This window comes from Ipomoea triloba, chromosome 5 (genome assembly GCF_003576645.1).
Source record: "Ipomoea triloba cultivar NCNSP0323 chromosome 5, ASM357664v1".
Taxonomy (NCBI): domain Eukaryota; kingdom Viridiplantae; phylum Streptophyta; class Magnoliopsida; order Solanales; family Convolvulaceae; genus Ipomoea; species Ipomoea triloba.
Window position 1 is genome coordinate 28,980,815 of NC_044920.1, and position 16,284 is coordinate 28,997,098.

A 16,284-nucleotide genomic window follows, 5' to 3' on the forward strand; every position below is an offset into this window, starting at 1 on the left:
GGTTTGCAAAGGCAAAGAAGACATAAGAAGACATGGTTCGATCGGAGGTTTGCAAAAGAAGTCGGTGCTCAATCCTACTGCGTCACTTTGGATGCAAAAGAAGTCGGTGCTCAATCCTACTGCGTCACTTTGGAAAAGTAGTCGGTCGGTGCTCAATCCTACTGCGTCACTTTGGAAAAGTAGTCGACAAAAAAACAAGGAAATATGATTCGATTAGAGATCTGGAAAAGGAGTTGGGGTTGAGTCTTATTGTGCCTCTTTGAAAAAAGAGTTGGCAAAAAAGACATAAAGAGTTGAGATTTGATCAAAGACTCGAGAAGGAGTTGACACATTGTCCGAGCTATGCCATGACAAAAATGCAAGATTATGTTTCGGAAAGCGATGGCAATTAACACATACTAGAGTAATACTTTTATATTTTCTGAAACATTTTCAACTCAAAGAATCTAAGCTCTACTACAAGAGTCTGAACCTATGACCACCTATTTAGAATGATAACTAAAATGTCATTACATTACGTACTAATTGCCATCTATTAGTTAAGCTTTTAATATGCTTGGTGAAACATTTCACATTCGAAAATCGAAAGTCATGCTTATGTTTATTGTTTAATTTGCAGGCAGTCGGCATTGGATATGGTCAAACTCTGAACCTTTCTTCACTGCCGTGTATTAATTAATACACTAAATATATCCCAAAAGTATAAAATTATTATAAAAATAAGTGGCTGTTTACATTTCACAAATGACTACTATTTGTCTTCATTATTATTTAATTACAAATGACTACTATTTAACCCTTAAAAAAGTCTAATTACAAATACTATTATTTTTAATTGATAACTTCATTTTGAAGCCGCTGGTCTATGCAATTCAACCACAACTTCATTGACTCATGTAATTAAAAACCGTGAAAACAGCATTAGAAAATAATTAAGGTAACGCAACCCGATATGTTACTAACTTAATTATCACAATGTTATAATTTCAATTCCCGACTAAAGTGTTCTATTGACTTTCTAAATTTGAACTGTCAGCTATGAGCAACGTTAATTTATCTCTTTATAATATTTTACCAGTTAAAATCACACCCTCAAATAGATATTGTGGATTTTTATCTGTCACAAAAAACAATTAAAGACCAAAAAAAAATACGTATTTCAACTAACTGACTATTTCCGTTATGACGGTCGACAAAGAATCTATGTATGGAGAAGTACCCGCCGCGCCAACCTCGGACTTGTTCCAAACCAGAACCTCTCAACCAACGAACTTTCTTTCCATTTCTCTGTCGGCCAAACCACACAAATTTCAAACAAATTAAAATACAATACCACCGTGGCTTTCCTCCTGATCTTACAAACACAAACATTGGAGCGGTGGTCGTACGAGGAGGAGGAATCACCGCACATCAATCTACCCATAATGTTACGTTCAAAACCAAGGTACCTACATAACATCACTTCTCAACCTTCTTAATTAGGTTCATTTCTTTTTCTTTTTCGTTTCATCCCTACAAGTTATGTGTATGTATTGCATATAACTTGTTTGATCCACGTTTTGATTAGTGTTTATGTTTTTTTCTTTTTGGAATTCATTTCGTGTGATTCTAGATCTGGGCCGGTGGTTGATTTTGCACAGAGGAGCCATAATTCCTCCATCTTTACCAGGACGATTTCTGCTTCCTCCAGGTTTTGCAGAGGCGATGCGTTGACCTCTCAGATTGATTCCAACGCCCTTGTTTCTCTCCCACGCCAATCTTCTAAAACCAAACATTTTTCCCAGGTATCCTACCTCTCATCTTAGCTCTGATACGAAATGGAAACATGTGATTTATCTCAACTAAAAGTTTGAACTGATATCAGGAGGAGGAGGAGGAGGTGAGAGAGATGAGGGAAAGATTGAGCAATACAGAAATGGATAAAATGGCGCAGCAGGTAGAACAGGAGGATTACAGGGCATTGAAGAGCGATTTGTCGAGCGCGCAAGAGGAATTGAAGGCGAAAGACAAGATCATCAAGTCTCTGAGAATGGAGGTGGAGAGGGGGAGAGGATTAGAGGCTAAGCTGGCCGAGAGGGACGTAGGGTTAGGGAGATTGAGAGAGGAATTGAGCAACGCGAAGCTCCGGGAGGGGCACGCTAGGGATTTGGTCGCAGATCACCGGAGGCGAATTCACGAGCTAGACGACGAAATCGAGAACATGAGGCTATCCGAATCCAAGGTTTTTGATCTGTTAGCCTCCCAGACGAAGAAGTTCGAGGAGAGCAAGATCGAATTGGAAGAATCCAAGCTGGAAATGGCGGCGCTGCTTAAGAAGGTGGAGTTTCTGGAAGCTTCCAAGAACATTCATGGATCATTCGACCACAGGGAAGAAGATTTCCACGCAGCAAAAGATAATTGGAACCAGGACGAAGACGAGGAAGAAGCAGGAGACATATTCGTTGCGCTCAAGAATGAACTGAAGCAAGCAATTGAGGCAGAAGAAAGGACCAGAAAAGCCATGGACGATTTAGCATTGGCCTTGAAAGAAGTCGCAACAGAAGCCGCCGAGGCAAAGAAGAAAAGCAGCATTACCGAGCTAGAGCTCAGCAATCTAAAAGAGGAAAATGAGAGATTGAAAGAGACGCTTAAGAGCACAGAAGAAAAACACCAAATCCTTTTAGACGAGGCTAAGAAGCAAACAGAGCTGCACATCAACACCATAGATCGGCTGACATTAGAAGCCGAGGAATCCCTCCTGGCCTGGAACGGCAGAGAGATGGGATTCGTTAGCTGTATAAAGGAGGCCGAGGAAGATAACCTCAGACTCACCACAGCTCTCAAGGAAGCCGAGCAATCAACAATGGCCGCCCGGGAAGAAACAAAGCAAGCCAGAGACATCCTGAAACAGGCCATCAACGAAGCCACAGCCGCAAAAGCCGCCGCGGATATCGCCAGAGTAGAAAACTCACAGCTCAAAGACAACATCGCAGAAATGGAGGACGCCCTGCAATTCCTGTCCCGCGAGAACGAGCGCCTCAGGTGAATGAAATATGTTTTTGTAGACTATAAAAATAGTAAGTAAATGCTTTATGGAAACTGACAAAGCCAGACAAAGTCTTTTTTTTAGTAAAGCCAGACAAAGTCTAATCACATAAATAAAACTAAAAAAACTGGTCAAAGCACTCTCACCTGGAAGGAAGTTTGAGTCTTAGTGGAAGCCACACCGTAGAGTGAGAAAGTAACCACGAGCAGATACTAAACAGAGTCCGTAGTATTCCAAAAAACTAAACAAACTGAACTAATATACATTACTCAGGATCAACGAAGCCGATACCAACGAGAAAGTGGAGCAGCACAAACAAATGCTGTCGTCTTCACTGCCGCCCCACCACGCTAAGAAGCACCGGAGAGCGACTTCGAAGACGACGACGACGACAACCGAAGACTACTGCAGCGACAAAAGCGAAGACGATGAATATGCGGAAGCAAGAGGCGGCGGCGCCGGCGAACAAAAGACGGCGGCGGGGGCGGCACCGAAAGCACAAAGCGATGGAGGAGTAAATACAGAAGACGATCAGGATTCAGATTTTGAAAAGTCGTCTCATAATAGAAGAAGAAGAGGAGCTATATTTCGCAAAGTTGGAGACCTAATTCTCAGGAGGAGTTTCAGTATTAGCAGAAAAGAGCCTTCTCCCGAGCCAGCTCTCATTGAGAATAATACCTCCATTGTCAAAACCTGATTCTCGATCTTCTCTTATATGACTCAGAAAATAATTTAAATTATAGGCCCCTCTTATATATACACTTAATTGTATTTTTATATTTATATATATACACTTGTACATTTTTTTTTTATTTGTTGGTGAGGGCAAATGTATTCATATTTTTAGCTTGACTATTTATTGTGAAAACTCATAACTACTTGACTGTATGGATAAACCTCGTGACATTATTCGACAAATTACTATTATACCTCTTCGCTCGACGGTCGAACAACTCAAATGAACACTTGGCCTGTTTCGATACATGCATTTGGTTGGTTGGTTGGTTTTTGTTTTTGTTTTTTTTTTTTAAATTTTTATTATAACTATTAACGTCCGTTAAATTATACTCTAAAGAGTTTTGGTATGAACAAAGAATTAATAGTAATGTTTAACTTGTCTTCAATTAATTTCTTATGAGTACATACATTATATTGTGGCATAAGATTAGTGTAACAAAAGTCAAAGAAGTTGTTATTATCACAAGCATGAGTTCAAAGGTTTTGCTCTCTGCTGGGCGGTGGGAATGAAACCCACTCTATCAGAAAGTTTTTTGTTTCATAAATAACAATATCAACTAAACAGAAAGTTTCATCCACACAAGACAATGACGCATATCGAATTGAAAATAAATAAATAATCCAGAGTTCACTATAGAAAATGAAGAAACACAATATTTATTAAGAAACTTGTTCAAACGAAAAACAGAGGCCTATTAGCTCAGTTGGTTAGAGCGTCGTGCTAATAACGCGAAGGTCGCAGGTTCGAGACCTGCATGGGCCAATTTTTTAAACATTCCGAGCCAGGCGCGGAATTTACCTCTCTACCCCTGGTACCAGCCAAATTACAAGTATTATTTACCTATTCTAAACCATAGTAAAACTCATTTTAACGCTTAAAAAAAAAATTAAAACATTTCTTTTTTTTTTTAAACAGTTTTAAAATTTATATTTTTTTAAAACCATTTCAAATAATTTTTTCATTGATTTTTTTTTCAATATAGAGTATTAGCTTAGTTAGTTAAAGCGTTGTGTTAATAACGCAAAGGTCGTAGAAGCACAAAATTTACCTATTCTAAACCATAGTAAAACTCAATTTAACTCATTCAAGCGCTTATTTTTTTTTAAACCATAGTTTTAAAACTTATATATTTTTATATAATGTATTTTGTATTTTTAATTCCATTTTATATCGATCAAGCTAATTCGTTGTCTTTAATCATTTCAAATCATTTTCCCATTGAATTTTTTTAATATAGAGTATTATTTATGAAATTTGAGTCTTTTATTGGTCAAATTAATTCATTTTTGTTCACTTATTTTCTCTGAAATTTTTAATTTTAACACAATTTGGTTATTGCGGTAATTGAGGTTTTCTTTAATACATTATGTTTCTAACTTACTCAAATAGACTATCTATATCTCTATCCTCATCATTATATTGAACTTCTATTTTTTTAATTTTTTTTGAACTGAAAACTTCTATTATATTGAACTTCTATTTAATTGTTCCTTTTTTTACTCTTTTGTCGGATCAACCTCTTTCAAAATGCATTCAACAGATGTGACCTTTTTAACAGCTTGGGGCAAACAAAGTGTTGATGCTTTGCTCTTTTCTCTCTATTTCTAAACATCAAAGCACAAACATATTTGGAGAATCTTAGTCTAAGTATAATATTCCAATTAACCTCAGTCTAGGATCAGAGTTGATTAACCTATATATAGCAATGTTGTTTTCAATATGAAGCAAACAACTTTGCAGGTTCCCAGCTATTGACCACTCTGCAGTTTCTCCTAATCTCTCCAGGCCTCCCAGATTGAAGATCACCCATTTTTATCATCCCCTCAACAAATGCCTCAAAGAATGCACTCTCATTTCTCCTATACTGCACCACATACCCTCTGGTCTCAGGGTTAGTGAAAAGTGTTTCATCTGAATTCAGAAATCCTCTCCCATTCACCAAGTCCTTGAAATACTGGTTGTCGAATACTTGAGGCGTTGCGTCCAAGTCCCCCGTTACATTTCCATCCCCGCCCAGCGGGCAAAGCTTGTCCAGCTTTTCTCTGAACTTTGGCTCGATGGTCGGGTCAGGACGGCCTGTCCCCGACTGGTTGTAGAGCCGAAACACAATGGAAAAACACCTTCCTTGGCCTATGGAGTGAGACCCTGAAAGTGCCACCAGATCTTTCACTGACAGATTGAATTTGCTAAACAGATCAATGAGAGTGGTTGCATCTGCTCTTGGGCTTGGCATGATATTGTCTGCATCTTCTTGGCTTGCTGTTAAGCTGTCTATCCTTCCCAGCTTTACTTCCCAGTTAGGTCCTCCACTCTGTATTGGGACTCACATGAAAAAAAACTTATCAGTACCCGCTACATAAGGAGTAAAATTTAGAGGGTGAGATTTGGGAGTTTATGTAGTAGAACTTTTTTATAAACTTTATCAACTTTTTCCATATATATATAGATGCCTCTATGAATCTATGCAGGCAGGATTGCACTCAACCATTAATTTATCCTCTGCAATATGACAGTTATTTGATACCATTTGAAAATTGTTACATCTGACACTCAATAGAATTAAGAGATCTTATATCACGAAAGTAAAATGACAATTTCCCAATTCCCCTCACCTTACTTTCGTGTTAATTACTCATGCAATTATTATACGGTGGTCCACACAGATATGCTACAAATATGTATATTATCACATAAACCTGTACGTTAAGACTTTGTGGTCTAATGGACATGGTTGTACTCCCATATGGAAGCGGTCTAGGTGCGAATTAAAATGATATAAATGTGAATCAGAGTCCAAAATATACAATTTACCTATTTAATGTTCACAAATCAGAATTTAATATGTAAAGATAGATTCGGGTCCATGGACTATTGGAAAAGCACATTGGTACTAAAATTCATGGGCTCGATACAAAGTAACGGCCTTTTTCCTCTCGAAAAAGATCCAACCCAACATCTTTTACTTTTTTTTGTTCCCTTTTTTGATAATAAATTTTAAAGCGTAAATGAGAAGATTTACCAGAACAACAGCATCTCTGGCAGCCATGATTATGATATCAGCACAGGAAACAACACCAGGACAGGCCATCTCCACAGCTTCCTTAGCTTCATCAACAACTTCATATGACCTCAGCGAATTTATATTCGACAAACAAAGCTTCTCTCCCAACATCTCCGGCGTATCATCCAACAACAACGACGCATCGCATCCCTAAATATCAACAGATAACCAAAAATCAGAGCTAATAACACTGAAATTTAACTCCGAAACCTACGGCGGCTTACGTTAACAAAGCAATCGTGAAACTGCAAGCGCATCACTGAGGCGGCGCTCCTGGGTTCTCTTTCCATGTTCCTCTTGATCACGCCCCTCACGATATCCTCCGCTTCTGGACACGTCTCGGAGTAAAATCCGGGCCGGAGCTCCACGATCTCCGCCTGTATCGCGCCCAAGTTGAGGAGGAAGAAGATGACGAGCGTTATATGCATCATCTTTAGCAGCACTGATTTTGGCGAGTATGGAAAATGGCGAGTAAGAATACAGAGTGTTCGTATTCGTATTTATAGAAGGAGGTTTTGGGATTTGGCTGGAAAACTAGACAATTGACTGATGGAAAAAATTCTTTGGGCAACAAAAATCTTGTCCGCCACTTTTCTTTTACTCCGTATTTTCTAAAGATTGAGAAAAATAATTTATGAATTTTAACCCACTTGAAGTATAAATATTAAATAGATTATATTATTGAATTATAAAGTTCTTGGGAATATACATATACACATAATATTGTATATATGGCTATAAAAAATTGTGTGTTTATAGAAAATATTACACTATATAAAATTGTTGTAATTTCATAATAAAAAGATAAACATATTTAGTCAATTACATGATTTATTAAGGACATCCAAGTAGATTTCAACCACTGGGGTGGTGAATTTGATTCTTGGAATCATGGAATGGAATGTGACAATGATCATTCAAAATATTGTCCCAATTTTGAACTTTTGAAAAAATAATGCTATTTTTTATTTTAAGATTTGCCTCATGACATGATATTATGGTAATAAAAAATTTTAAATTGTTGAGTATTTAGAGCAATAATAAGGCTCTGTTTGGTAGAGTTTATAGATTATTGGTTATAAGCTCTGTTTGGTAACTAGATGTACCAAAAAGAACCTAAGTCAGTGCAACATCATGAAGGGAATTTTAGGAGGATGGGTAAATAAAAATTACTCTTTTGAAAATTAGATGGAGATTTAGGGTGTGTTTGGTTGGTTTAGGCATAAGGTATGAGTATTTTTTTTTTTTGAATACTACTAATTCTATTACGGATTTGATGCCTGGTATAAGTATTATTATGGATATTGAACCCGAGTTCTCCCAAAATTCCTCCCACAAAGAAAGCTCACTTGCCACTTGAGCTACCCCATTGTGTTAGAAGATCATCTTTCTACGTACATAAATAATGTACATTTTATATATAGGCCACAGAAAAATTTGCCTGTAAATCCAAATATATAAAGTGGAATAACAATTGGGCCTAAATAAAGCGGGCCTGGGGCAATTTCAGTTATTTACTTATTTGCACTTTAAAGTCCAAAAAGAAAAAAAGCGGTTTTAATTCTTAAACCTCAAACATCTCCCCGCAACCTTCTCTTCCTTTCTGCGTCGTGGAGGGGAGTTTCTACAGCGGACGAAAATGGGAGGCAGGGGGAGGTCTCGCACTCAGAGGAAGCATTTCCGGCAAAGCAGAGACAACGTATGGAAACGAAGCAAATTCGATGCTCAACAGCCGTCAGACAACTCCGCCGCCGCCGACGCCGGCGAGAAAGACAACAGGAACAGCAAACCTACATGGGAGCCTTTCGCCACTCAGAACCCCGCTTTTGATGAGTATTACAAGGTATATAGTTGCGTAGTGCTAACACTTAGCATGTTTTGCTGATTTATGTGTCTGTGTTTGTATACTGTGAAGTTAGAATGTAATGTGATGTGATGCGGTTGCTGAATTGTAGGAACAAGGAATAGTTCCGCCGGAAGAGTGGGACAGATTCAATGAATATCTCCGGAGTCCATTGCCTGCTGCATTTCGAATCAATTCCAGGTCTGTCTATCTATCTATCTCTGCTTTTATCTGAACTCGGTGTGCTTTGTAACATATACATATTGTTGTTGTGATTGCTCGAACAGAGGATATACATTAAAAAAAGAAGAAGAGTTTTACCTGTGAGTGTTGCACAAGATTTAACCTACTTATTGTAAGCTGTTAGTTCTCAAAGTATGTTGCCTCTTGGAATAATTAGAAATTCCCTTGAATGGATATGTTATATCTCAATTTTACAATATACATCTGATAATTTAGTGTTTAAATTTACACATTTTCACTTCTAACGACTAAACCTTGTCCTCAGTAAATTATTGATTGAACTTATATATTAAGAATCTTAGTTATGGGATGGCATCTACTGGATTTGCATTTATAGCATAATTTTTTTCTTTTCAAAATCCTGTTTTGAAACTTGTAAGTACTAAATTGGAACCTTATTAATTACAGCATAATGTTTTGCAAAAGGATTTCCTCTTGCTGTCAAAATCAAGACAACTCTTGAATGTCAAATATATCCAATCTTGTATTCTTGTTGCTATTTAATCATTTTGTTTTTGTCCATACCATGTTGCAGTAGCCAGATCTATATGGATATCAGATCAAAGTTAGAGAATGATTTTGTGAAGTCCCTGCAGGCAGAGGTTGATCAATTTTTAACAATTGCCAGCAAATGCAAGACTGATAGATAACAGCACATTTATTTGGTAATAAATTCAATTTTTTTTGGTACAGATTACAGATGGGAGTGAAGTGGAGGCAATCAGACCGCTGCCTTGGTATCCTGAGAACCTTGCTTGGCAATCCAATTTTTCTCGGAACGAGTTGCGAAAAAACCAAACACTGGAGAGGTGACTGATGCAATTTTTCTTTATTTGTATAATTGTATATAATACTCGTGTTTGTAGATTAAAATTCACTTAAACCATGGTTTTAAAACATATTCAGGTTTCACGAGTTCTTGAAACTGCAGAATGAAATTGGCAACATTACAAGGCAGGAGGCTGTCAGCATGGTGGGTGAACTTTATGACTATTTGTTTTGGAGCATGGCTATGCCAGTATGCTATTTAGTTTGAATATAGCTACGCCATTCATCCGGACTATTTCTTCAAATTGAGGTGTATACTTTTCTTGCCTTACCCATTTAATTTGATGAAGTTGACTTTTAATTTATTTCATCTTTCATTCAGGTTCCTCCACTGTTCTTGGATGTAAATCCAGATCATTTTGTTCTTGACAGTAAGTTTGTTATTAAGCCATCGACAACTATTTTCAATGTGTTAATTTTGTTCATCCAGTTTCTTTTTTCATGCAATTGTTGCATCCTAAAACTGAATAGCTGCCTGCCAATGAATGTTAACTATTCCTTTAATTTCAGTGTGTGCAGCTCCTGGTTCAAAAACATTTCAATTACTAGAGATGATATATCACTCAGTGGAATCTGGGTCATTACCTAGTGGAATGGTTTGTCTCCTTCCTTTGTACTCTCTCCAGTTCCCATGCCCTATAAAGTATAAACAAAAGAAAGGCTATTCTGCAACTTTCTTCTTCATTTTAGATATCTTATCTCTTGCTTGGATTTCTGAGTATCATTCTGCTTTTTCTTATTTATGTTAATAATGATTTTACAGGTGATAGCAAATGATGTTGATGTGCAAAGATGTAACCTTCTTATCCATCAAACAAAGAGGATGTGCACTGCGAACCTGATAGTCACAAATCATGAAGCTCAACACTTTCCAAGCTGCCATTTAAATAGGCACCATGCAAAGGGTTCTGAGATACGAAATGTGGAGGATCCTGATTTCACACAGCTTCAATATGATCGTGTCTTATGTGATGTTCCGTGCAGTGGTGATGGTACACTACGCAAGGCACCTGATATTTGGAGGAAATGGTAATTAATTACTTAGTCTTGCAGTCTTTCTTACAAGTTCCAGTTCGAATAATGTAATACCATGTCATCTATTTTTCCTTTCAGGAATGGAGGAAATGGCAATGGTCTCCATGGCCTACAAGTTCAGATAGCTATGCGAGGTCTCTTTTGCTGCTGATCTTATGGTTTTTACTTTTTAGTTGATAAGATTTGCTTTATTCACTTCTACAACTTATACAGGCAGAATTGCAGACTATCTCTTAGATTTACCTTGTAATTTGTAAAAGTATGCCTAGATAAGTGAAAGTAAAGAGAACAATATACCAGCTAACATGGTACCACCCCAGACCTCTTAATTATTAGGCACTACTTCAACCAGCTTATAAACCAATATATCTTCTTTTGAAACGCAAAACACTTGTCTTTCCCTTTTGTGCTATTTCCCAGTTTCTTTTCCTGTTTGTTCTTTTATTCATTTTTCTCTACCACTTTCATGCCTCCTCATTTCTTGTTGCTGCTTTGTCCCTGACCTGCTGTTCTTTTGAACATTCTCTTTAGTACTACCTTCTTGCCAACTTGAATCTGTATCTAACTATCTATGAGTGAATTATCTAGCCATTTTATCATCAGATAAGAGATTTACATAGCCCTGTAATTTATTTCAATTCTTCACTCTCTTTTCCCAGTTTCCTAATTTGTTCGCTATTCAAATAAATAGCTTGCAGTGGAAAGATGGGCATGCCTTCTACTAGAGATAGAGCCTTGTCATTACTCATCAATGTGTATATTCTGAGCATAATTAATTTGATCAGTAGCTTCTGAGGTCATTCCACCCCTTGAATAATCTGGCCACTTCTTTGAATGACCTGCTTGGTTGCTTCATGCTCTGAATCCTTTCATTTTAATTAGTATTTGTTGTTCCTGTTTAGCCTTCTCCATCATAATGCTATTTGTTGATGTTTGTTTGATATTTCCTGATTGGCTTATTTGATTTTCCTTTCTTTCTTTCTTTATTTTTTGGGGGAAGGGAGGGGTGGTGGGATAAGTTGCTGTGTCATCTAACTATATAGATGGACTACACTAGATTAAATGTTTTCCTGTTATCCTTGTCTTAACTGAATATATGATTGTTTATGCACACATTACAGGGATGTCTTTGCTTAAAGTTGGGGGACGGATGGTTTATTCAACCTGCTCAATGAATCCCATTGAGAATGAGGCTGTGGTTGCTGAGGTAATGCATAAATATTCCAAATAATTTTTATATCATATGGAAATATGTATTGCATGCTATAGCTTTAGTTTTCATGGTTTTAGAAGAAATGCCCACTATTACTACCATGAGAAATTTATTCATGGGTAATCCTTGACATATTGCTGTCTTACTGGGGTTAAGATGGTGACAGTAGAGGTAGAAGATATTGATTCCTTCATGTCGTCATGAATATTTTTGGTGTTTGGAGTATTTCCCTTCAACTAGATGATAATCCATCTTAATCAAATTTTGATCATTGATTTTTTCCCAGTTAAAGTGTAACAGTCATAGTTGTGTTCTTATGTCTTGGAAGTTAACTTTTGCCTACTATTTGCTGTTTTTCAATTTTTAGTTGCATATGCTTATGTTTTCTATCCTATGACAGATTTCACCAGTATGACAATAATAAATGCAATTAAACATTACAAATTTCTTCTCTTTCCCAGGTTCTCCGTAGGTGTGGGGAGTCTGTTGAACTTCTTGATGTATCAGCTGAAATTCCTCAGCTTATTCGAAGGCCAGGTCTTAAAAGATGGAAGGTGCGGGCACGTGGGCAACATATATTTTGTTTATTGCCTTGCATTTGTCTTTTGATTCTGCATTGAGGAAACATTGAAACAGTGATCCATGTGATCTTATAATTTGATATGTATTTCCTACCTAGTAGGAATTTTGGTGCTCTACAATAGCTTTGTATAAAGAGGGATTCAAATATAAAGGATGACTGGAGAGTGGTAGGTTTTGTTGCTACAAAGCTAGTCATGGAAAACTAAAGGATGTAGGTCTCAAATCTGATATCCTTCATATTGTAGGAATAAGAGAGAAAAGCAAGACATACGAAAAAGGTAAGGACAGACATACAATATGCACATAATAAGAGAGCAATAGAATAAAAGAAACAGTCAGGATTAAGAACGTACATGTGTGTGCAGAGAGAGAACATTCTTGAACCCCACCTGGACTCAATTTGAGGACTTTGTCTATTTCATCATTTTGTGAAGTTAACAGAAAAATTACTATAGAGGATTGCATATTCTTTTTGAAACTTTGTATTGAGATAGCATCAAGATTTATCATCGATCCCACTCCTTTTTCCAAATTTTGAGCTAAAAGAGTTCACATTAGTTTAGGAGCCAGAGGTGCTACAGCCATGGCTATAATTGTTGGCAAAATGGCTTATTTTTCCTAAGGTCTTTTGATGTGTCTAGTAGTGCCGTAGTGGGTTCATGGAATATACAAGCCATAGGTTCTAGATAGTTTGCTAGAAGTTGCCAGTCAGCATTCAGTGGAAAGGTAGGCAGTGAAAGTTTTTCAAAATCTGCCTGGGTAGGGGACAGGGAATATTCATGAGCTCGACAATTTAATTGATGTGCAATGTATTACCAAACACAACTCTCTGCAATATGCCCTTAAACCTTGGAACTGTAGATTCTCATATGATAATCATTCATATGTAATTGCAGGTTCGAGATAGAGGAGCGTGGTTAGCTTCTTACAGAGATGTTCCTAAATCACGCAGAGCTGCGATTGTACCTGGAATGTTTCCTTCTGGCAAGACCCATGTGGATACATCTGAAAATGGTGATGATTCCACCAGTATTCTCATTGATGATGGTGTTAATGAAGATTCTAAAAATGGGGATCCAGTGGTGGAAGAACTCATAACTTCCACCGACATCCTGGAGGAGGAAGTCTCAACATTACCTTTAGAACGTTGTATGAGGATAGTGCCTCATGATCAGAACACTGGAGCGTTCTTTATTGCTGTCTTTCACAAGCTTTCTCCATTGCCAGGTATTACCATATATACTTGGTTGGTACTGACATTTCAATATTTATAGCACTTGGGGATTTTCATTATTTTCATGTTCTAGTGTATTCTTCAATGCCAGTTTAATTACATTACATACTAATGAGTTTTTACATTTGCACAGCTCTTCCTAAAAAGCCTGTTAATCAGCCTAGGAAGTTGCATTCCAATAATGATATTCAAGCAGAGAAGTTAACAACTGAGGTCAAAGAAGATACTGATCTTGTGCAAGCTAAGCCAACAGACATTTCATCTGTTCTTCCTGAATTGACTAGGGGTACTGATGCACTTGATAATGAGATGATGGATGACACTGCTGTTGATACAGAGTCTAGTATAGCTCCCGAAGAAAATGAAACAGAGGACATTGAGCCTTCTAACAATATAAGTACTAATCCAGACTCTAGTATAACTCCTGAAGAAAATGACACAGAGGACATTGAGCCCTCTAACAATACAAGTACTAATCCAGAGATGGTTAGAGGAAAAAGGAAGTTACAAATTCAAGGCAGGTGGAGAGGGGTTGACCCTGTTATCTTTTACAAGGAGGAAACAGTTGTGGGTAAGATTAAGGATTTCTACGGCATCAAAGAATCCTTCCCATTTAATGGTCATCTTATTACAAGAAATAGTGATATTAACCATGTGAAGAGAATCTACTACACATCGACGTCTGTGAAGAAGGTTCTTGAACTCAATTTTTTAGGTGGACAGCAGCTTAAGATAGCCTCTGTTGGACTGAAGATGTTTGTAAGTTGTTCATCCTAGACTCTTTATTAGCTTTTGGTTTGCTGTTACGAAATTAATTTATCTATTTGTCATTAAAGATTAAAGAATCCAAATAAATTTGTTTGCTCATGTCATTTTTGTAACAGCATTGTTTGGATGTTTGTTGAATTTTATTAGGAACGGCAAACATCAAAAGATGGTACATCTGCCCCATGTTTATTCCGAATATCATCTGAAGGGTTGCCATTGCTACTGCCCCATATAACCAAACAAATTTTATATGCATCTCCTGTTGACATCAAGCATCTGTTGGAGCAGAAAAGCATTAAATTTGCCAACTTTGTTGACGCCAACCTTGGAGAGAAGGCTTCAAATCTATTGCTAGGTTGCTGTGTGGTGATTTTAAACAAAGGTGCATGACACAATGGCCTACAGTCTTAAGGATAATAGTGCTACGAGTTCTTTGTTCTAAAGTTGCTCTATCTTTTGCAGATGGTCTGGAAGATCCTCAAGTGGATTCATCAACAGTTGCAATTGGATGCTGGAGAGGGAGGAGTAATGTCTCTGTGATGGTAACTTCTCTCGACTGTCAAGAACTTTTAGAAAGGATGTCTCAATACACAGAAGAGGATCCTACCTTGTCTGTGACTGATACTAAACCATCTGCTGTTGATGCCCAAGTCTCAACTCTAGACTGATACCCGGCCAAGTCGTAAAAGCCACTGTTATTGGAACAAACTTTTGGCTAGTTCTAACTTATTACACCAAGTTTTTTCTTCCTTTGTTTTGTTTTGTTTTTTTCTTTAATAGTCACATTTTGTTAGTTAAGAATTAAGATTGTTGGGTTTGATATAGTGTACAACATTATAACAGCTATAATTTGATTGATAGTTTTGTTTTGTTTTTTAATAGTGCTTCAAAATCAGTATTGTTCCCATGTATGTTCACATCTGCATGAGCATGCAATTATTCATTTATTCTAAACTTATATATTATTCAGTCAATATAAACATCAATTTTCAAATTTCAACTAAAAATAATTAATGTAGTTATACTATAATATATACTAATTATAATACTCTGTTAGTTTTTTTTATTATTTATTTTGATAAAAAAATTTTATTTTGTAATAATTATGCTAATGTATTTATTAAAAATTTGTTTACAAATTTAATAAAAAAAACACTAAAGATAAATTTATTTATAAATTCCTTGTATATTTTGTTTTAGATCACATGTGAAATAAAGAATAACTTTAAGTGGTTCGGACTAGCTCATTATATTTTGGGCTAGTACATTTGGGTCATTGAACTTATCTGTTTCAACCTAAGTTAACATTTTAAAATTTTCGGTTTTATTGAGTTCAATTTGTTTCAGGCTAAGATTGACATTCCTAATCCAATCTTTAAACTTGTCCTTACAACGACGCCGTTTGGTTCCCTTATTTATTATACTCCTCCTTGACTTAAATGGATCCACAAAGTCATCATAATTTACTCTTTGAAATTCGAGAGTGAAGACGAGAGCGGCGCGCGTACACAGAGGGAGAGAGACACAGATGGAAGGAGAAGAGTACGAGCTCCGCGGCACGGAGATCCCATCGGAAGAAGAGGTGAAGCCTCAAGGAGCAGAAGGTAGCTCCGCCACCGCCAACGCTAAGGTCCTCTTCCTCCTATCTGTATCGTCTTCTGTTTTTTTTTTTTTTTTTTTTTTTTTTTTTTTTTTTTTTTTTTTTTTTTTTTT

At 36.8% G+C, this 16,284-nt stretch overlaps 4 protein-coding genes and 1 non-coding gene across 6 annotated transcripts in view; 4 read left to right on the forward strand and 1 right to left on the reverse strand.

The window, feature by feature from the left end:
- Positions 1-1,257: 1,257 nt before the first annotated feature.
- On the forward strand, positions 1,258-3,961 carry LOC116019454 (putative WEB family protein At1g65010, chloroplastic). Of its 2 annotated transcripts, none has more exons than XM_031259661.1 (4): positions 1,258-1,444; positions 1,613-1,784; positions 1,868-3,021; positions 3,299-3,961. In XM_031259661.1, exons 1-4 carry the CDS (start codon positions 1,425-1,427, stop codon positions 3,720-3,722), a joined length of 1,770 nt encoding a protein of 589 aa, XP_031115521.1. In that variant the 5' UTR covers positions 1,258-1,424; the 3' UTR covers positions 3,723-3,961. The 2 variants fall into 2 exon arrangements, with proteins under 2 accessions (XP_031115521.1, XP_031115520.1); XM_031259660.1 differs by having other exon boundaries at positions 1,865-3,021; positions 3,299-3,943.
- A 491-nt stretch (positions 3,962-4,452) lies between these two features.
- On the forward strand, positions 4,453-4,526 carry TRNAI-AAU. The gene has a single exon. It is a non-coding gene; the product is annotated as a tRNA-Ile (tRNA).
- A 745-nt stretch (positions 4,527-5,271) lies between these two features.
- Positions 5,272-7,370, reverse strand: LOC116019156 (peroxidase 17-like). The gene is made up of 3 exons (XM_031259278.1): positions 7,050-7,370; positions 6,784-6,975; positions 5,272-6,075 (listed from the first exon to the last, which is right to left on the reverse strand). The coding sequence occupies exons 1-3, from the start codon at positions 7,254-7,256 to the stop codon at positions 5,479-5,481; spliced, it is 996 nt and encodes a 331-aa protein (XP_031115138.1). The 5' UTR covers positions 7,257-7,370; the 3' UTR covers positions 5,272-5,478.
- A 1,027-nt stretch (positions 7,371-8,397) lies between these two features.
- On the forward strand, positions 8,398-15,450 carry LOC116020590 (tRNA (cytosine(34)-C(5))-methyltransferase-like). The gene is made up of 15 exons (XM_031261057.1): positions 8,398-8,668; positions 8,781-8,869; positions 9,447-9,513; positions 9,605-9,720; positions 9,818-9,884; positions 10,062-10,110; positions 10,250-10,335; positions 10,503-10,768; positions 10,853-10,908; positions 11,896-11,981; positions 12,449-12,541; positions 13,466-13,796; positions 13,937-14,562; positions 14,719-14,953; positions 15,034-15,450. Exons 1-15 carry the CDS (start codon positions 8,465-8,467, stop codon positions 15,237-15,239), a joined length of 2,577 nt encoding a protein of 858 aa, XP_031116917.1. The 5' UTR covers positions 8,398-8,464; the 3' UTR covers positions 15,240-15,450.
- Positions 15,451-16,039: 589 nt separating this feature from the next.
- LOC116018881 (polyadenylate-binding protein 3-like) overlaps positions 16,040-16,284 on the forward strand; it is a 5,781-nt gene continuing 5,536 nt past the window's right edge. Inside the window, exon 1 of the mRNA XM_031258902.1 lies at positions 16,040-16,201. Within this exon, the coding sequence (XP_031114762.1) occupies positions 16,100-16,201 (102 nt within the window). The 5' untranslated portion in view covers positions 16,040-16,099. The remainder of the gene's footprint in view (positions 16,202-16,284) is intronic.